We start from the raw sequence: 5,602 nt of genomic DNA on the forward strand, positions 1-5,602 counted from the left end.
GAAATGCTGAGTGGGACTGGAGTTCCATCAGCTTTCATACCCAGCCGTTTATTCTTCCCCTTGATCTTCTGCCTGGGCATGCTGCAGCTGATGTTGCAAACCCGAGGAGGCTGGCACAGTGCGCAGTTTCCCGTTTCTGATGTGCTCATTCTTATCTCACGTCATGACGTCCCCATGACACATCTGAGTTGGGACACTGGAGGGCTGAAACAGGAGTGACTTCCAGCCCTTTATCTTGCTTCTGAGTGTCAAGATTGCGACCCTGTCGCCCCATCATACGTACGCTGTGAACAGGGCCTCTTTATGATGGGTCAAGATTGTGACCTTGTCACCCATCACGCGTACACTGTGAACAGGGCCTCTTTATGATGGCACGGGCTGGAGGAGCTGACTTGCACTGATCTTAGAACCCTTAACATCTTACCACATACACGAGTGCCTTTATGATGGCACAGGCTGGAGGAGCTGACTTGCACTGATTTTAGAGGAACATCTTACCACATACACGAGTGCCTCTTGTGTTTTGTCTTCGGTCTGTAGCAGCTTGGGTGTGAGAGGAGGCTCAGGCTGAAAAGCATGAGAGTATGATCACAGGAGGACAACGGTCTCAGCTCCTGTCCGTGCTGGTGTGAGGAGTCCTCCCCTCACTGCACAGGCTGGAGGAGCTGACTTGCACTGATTTTAGAGGAACATCTTACCACATACACGAGTGCCTCTTGTGTTTTGTCTTCGGTCTGTAGCAGCTTGGGTGTGAGAGGAGGCTCAGGCTGAAAAGCATGAGAGTATGATCACAGGAGGACAACGGTCTCAGCTCCTGTCCGTGCTGGTGTGAGGAGTCCTCCCCTCACTTCTCAGCCCCTTGCGAACAGGCAGCGACTTGCTCTGGTATAAGGGTGCTGTTTCCACTTGTTTTATTTCCGTATATATTGCTGTTCAGCCAAAGCATCTTTATGTCAGACACCGATCCTAAAATTGAGGCCAGCCCAAGGCAAGCTGGACAGCTGCTAAGTGACTTTGGCCACCTTCATCGCGTGACAGCGGCGTGTCTGCTGCGTGCCGTCACGTTCTGGCTGTGTCTCCTCGTGCCACGAAGCAGCAATGCCTCTTGCCGTAAATAACTGCCGCCTGAGCCAGCCCAGGTGCAGTCGGCCGCGGGGGAAAGCGCTGTGCACGTGTGAGATTACATCACTGCGGCTGTCGCTTTTATTTGGCTAAAAATTTACACTGGAACCTAAAAATGTCAGTTACTAGGTGTGTTTTCTGAAGGCTGCTTTGTCGTTTACAGCTACCTAGCTTGATCCCTCCTGTGACCTTGCCTTGAAAGAGCTAATTGGCTACTTGCTGGCTAATGAAGATCACTACGGGGTAAAGGACAGGGCAGCCTGCTCACCCGGAGACGATTTGACCCCCGGGAGCCCGCAGCCTCAGCTTAATGAAACAGCTTTAGCACAGCAGACAGCTTCTAGTCTCTTAAATCCCCTCCAATCCACTTTTGAGCAGCTCCTCAAAGCAACAGGAATTCTGATCTCTGCAGGCAAAGATTTACCAATTAATTTGACTCAACTTGCAGTGCATTTAAGAAATTGAACCTAGTATCATTTTTTCTCCCTCCCCAGTCTCCTGCAGGAGCAGCGATGGATTGGCCCCAGCAAAGATGCAGCAGGTGTTGGGAGAAGACGTCCCATCTGAAATGGAGGTGATCGAGGGAGCTGAGCGCTGACTGCACCGACATGGGGTTGCGACTGTTGGCTTGGCTTTTTCATTTGCCCACCGCAGTGATCTACGGGTCCCTGTCGCTCTTCGTTTCCATTTTGCACAATGTGTTCCTCCTGTACTACGTGGACACCTTTGTCTCTGTTTACAAGATTGATAAACTGTCTTTTTGGATAGGAGAGGTGAGTCTTTTCCTTAGGCTTCTGCCCCCTTAAGTAAGGAATTCTGAAACCAACACTGCTACGAGCGTGATGAGCGTTAGTTGTAACAGCGGTGTTCCCCTTAGGGAACCCTCTGAGTGCTAACTTTGAGCTTTTCAGTTTTCCCCACCTACATAAAGATAGAAGCCCCGGAGACTTCGTTCCTGACTGCCTTTCCTCCACAGCTGTCAGGGTGTTGCACAAGCAGGGAAAACCACTGGCCTCGCTGTGTGTCTGCCAGTTGCCCCGGACGGGAGTTGTAGAGCGGTGACAGGGCTGAGCCGGTTCCCGCTGGGTGTTCGGCGCGGCAGCTCAGCACCGCTTGATCGGTACCAGAACTGGGTCTTTGCGGGAGCTGTCCTGCCGTTTGTCTCACTGCCCTGTTTTCTTTCCTAGACAGTGTTTCTGATCTGGAACAGCCTCAATGACCCTCTGTTTGGCTGGCTGAGCGACCGAGTGTTCCTCAGCACACAGCAGTAAGTCAAGATCCGCTTCCAGCAGAGGCTGGGAAGTTGTTTAGTCTCCGGGGGAGATGATGTGAAATTGGCAGCTTTCAAAATGATGGCATGGGAATGGTTTTTGGGGCACAGAGCTGTTAAATACGTTCTTTTCCAGCTTCTCTGGGCAACCTGTTCCAGTGCCTCACCACCCTCTCTGTGAAGAATTTCTTCCTGAGATCTAATCTAAACCTCCCTGATTTCAATTTGTACCCATTACCCCTTGTCCTATCACTACAGGCTCTTGTAAAAAGTCCTCTCCCAGTACCCTTGTAGGCCCCCTTCAGATACTGGAAAGCTGCAATGAGGTCTCCTCGGAGCCTCCTCTTCTCCAGGCTGAACAAGCCCAATTCTTGCAGCCTTTCGTCATAGGAGAGGTGCTCCAGCCCTCTGATCATCTTCATCATGGCCTGGCTTCTTGTGACTTGGAAGAACTTTACATGCTCACTGAAGCCATTTACACCCTGCAGAGTGCAGGCAGTGCAGCGCTGTCAGGGAGAGGCTTGCTCTGCAGAAAAAAAAATCCCTCCGTGCTTTTTTGCCTTCTCAAACCCATATTTTCAGTGTATTCATATATTAGTTGAGAAGGTGTCTGATGTGGGAGCTTGTTACATGAGCAAAAGCTGTATTTGTGTCTATGCCGCTTACACAACTTCCTTGGAGAGGGAGAACACGTCGTCATGCAGGGTGTTGTCCAGGTGTCTAAAGCTTTTGTCTTCTCTTGCAGGCCAGGAGCAGAGATTTCCTCCCCAGAGGTAGTTCTGAAGAGGCTCAAAGCGCTAAGCCACAATGGCCCTCTCTTTGCCATCTCTTTCCTGGCTTTCTGGGTTGCCTGGGCTCATCCTGGTGTGCAGTTCCTTCTTTGCCTTTGCATGTACGACAGCTTCCTCACCATGGTGGACCTCCATCACAACGCCTTGCTCGCAGACCTGGCTGTTTCAGCCAAAGACAGGACTAGCCTCAACTTCTACTGCTCCCTCTTCAGTGCCATAGGCTCCCTCTCTGTCTTCATGTCCTACGCAGTGTGGAACAAGGAGGACTTCTTTTCCTTTCGCATATTTTGCATCGTGCTGGCCCTCTGCTCCATCGTTGGGTTTACCCTCTCCACACAGCTGCTCCGCCAGCGGTTTGAGGCTGATGGCAAAGCAAAATGGGACCAGGAATCGACCCTGAAAGAGTAAGTGTCACCACTTCTGCAGCAGGGACAAAAGCCTGGCACAGATCTGTAGAGTTCTGTGATGCACTGAGCAAACTGTGTGGGAAGGTCCAGGACGAGGCCAACTTCCGTTAATCATCTGTGGTTCTTGTCTGTTGATACAGTTTTCAGAGATGCACTGCAGCAAACAATGTGTGGGAAGGTCCAGGACGAGGCCAACTTCCGTTAATCATCTGTGGTTCTTGTCTGTTGATACAGTTTTCAGAATCGCCTCTGTCACACTGGCTCCTAAGGCCCTCTGAAAACAGGACAAAACTGTCTCGTGACACCCCTGGCCCAAACTGGAGGCAGAGCCCCGACCTGTTGCCTGGCCATCCAGTGTTTGGAACATGACATAAGTTAATATCTAGAGCACCCAGTGAGTGGCAAAATGTCAGAAGCCGCTTATCCCAAAAGCATTCCCGCTTGAGCATGAGACCACCTTGCTGCCCATCTCCTACAGAGTTGTCTCTTCCCCTGTTGCTCGCTTTAGCTACCTGGTAGTGGCTGGGCTGTTGGTAGGCCACGACGCAGCTGGTTTTCCCCGTTCAGCTCCCTTGCTTTTCCTTGGGCTGCCTCACTTGTCTCCTGTTATGAGCTGCCAGCGTTATGCTGTAGTGACACGGCTGATCCTGGTGAGATCTGCCAGGTGAGCTAACCACAGGGAGCTGGAAGAGGAGCGTATGCCTGGTGGAATGGCTGGTACGAGGAGAATGCTTTTATAGACAGAAACCTGAACTTTGGGTTTGGAAGACAATGTTCTTTGGGAGACCTGTTGGCTGTGGTTCTTGCTAGTAGTAAGCAAATGTTGTAGACGCCACTGTTTTGGCCCAGGGGAGGGAAGGTTGGGATGCGAGCTGAGGAGGCACAGCTCTGCATCTACACAGGGATTGCTGGGGGCTCTCCCCTGCTTGGTGCGAGGGATTTACGGTTGCTTTTTTTTTTCCCCTCCTCTGCCTTTAGGTTGTACATTGAGAAACTCTCTGTCCCCCAGGAGAAGAGGATCACCCTGGCAGAGTATCTCCAGCAGCTCTCCCGGCATCGCAACTTCCTCTGGTTTGTCTGCATGAACCTCGTCCAGGTAGGCATGACAGCGAGGTGTTGTGACTCAGAGGACGAGCGCTGGCTCTGGCTGGTTGAGGTGGTGACTCGGCAGCCTGCGAGTTCCCCAGGAAGGGAGGAGGTCTTTCCAGCATCCACTTGGCTCTTGGAGCCTCCTGCACATGCTGGCTGACTCAGCAGCTGGTAGCCACTCTCCCTGCTGTGACCCAAGGACACCTCCTGAGCAAGCTGCGGGGTGCTCCTGCCTCTCCGCAGCGTGGGCTGGATGAGCTCCTTCCAGCCCATCTGGGGTGCGGAAGCACAAGGTCTGGCTCATGGTGGGGATGAGTTCAGGAGTGCAGTTTGTTGGTGTGGCTGTTGGCAGAGTCTCCTTCTCCTTTCTGGTTTCCCGAGGCTCGCACCACTGTTCCCACTGTCTGGCTGGATCCACCTCCCAGCTGGCTTTTGCCATTTCTACTCTTCACCCTCTTCAGTGGTTACTACCACAGGCTGGCAGCCTGCCCTGCTTTGTGTGCTGCAAGCACAGCCCCTGTCTCCCCGGGGACTCCTCAGCTCCCCTCAGGCAGGCTCTTGATGCTGGTCTGCATCTTTGTGTTGAAGCCTCCCTGCCACCTTATCCTTGTCCTCCTGTCAGCTGCCTCCTCTCTCCTGCCGTGCCACCATTTCCTCCAAACCTTGGTGGTCACTGCTGTCCCCTCCCTGCCCTGCCCGCCCCAGCAGCGCCGTGTGCTGAGCAGGTGCCCTGCAAGCCCAGCCACGCAGCGGGCACAGCTGGTGATGTCGCAGCTTTGCAGTCTCAAAGCCTCCAGCGTCGTAAACGCCATGGCCAAACTCTTGCTCCTCCAGGCCCATCCTGCGTGGTCCCTTGGCGCAGGGCTCCTAGGATAACAGAGCCCAGAGGGCTGTTAGCTTTTCCTGTTCTCTCTTACTGCTGT

General features: G+C 52.9%; 1 protein-coding gene across 2 annotated transcripts in view; it reads left to right on the forward strand.

Annotated features, from left to right (window-relative positions):
• The first annotated feature begins 1,622 nt into the window (after nt 1-1,622).
• TMEM180 (transmembrane protein 180) overlaps nt 1,623-5,602 on the forward strand; it is a 5,984-nt gene continuing 2,004 nt past the window's right edge. The window contains exons 1-5 of one of the 2 annotated variants that reach the window (XM_010149062.1): nt 1,731-1,895; nt 2,310-2,386; nt 3,138-3,587; nt 3,659-3,674; nt 4,582-4,686. In XM_010149062.1, coding sequence (XP_010147364.1) covers nt 1,731-1,895; nt 2,310-2,386; nt 3,138-3,587; nt 3,659-3,674; nt 4,582-4,686 — 813 coding nt within the window. Of the gene's footprint in view, nt 1,896-2,309; nt 2,390-3,137; nt 3,588-3,658; nt 3,675-4,568; nt 4,687-5,602 lie in introns of both variants that reach the window. The other variant, XM_010149061.1, reaches the window with a different exon arrangement.

This window comes from Eurypyga helias, unplaced genomic scaffold (genome assembly GCF_000690775.1).
Source record: "Eurypyga helias isolate BGI_N326 unplaced genomic scaffold, ASM69077v1 scaffold30803, whole genome shotgun sequence".
Taxonomy (NCBI): Eukaryota; Metazoa; Chordata; class Aves; order Eurypygiformes; family Eurypygidae; genus Eurypyga; species Eurypyga helias.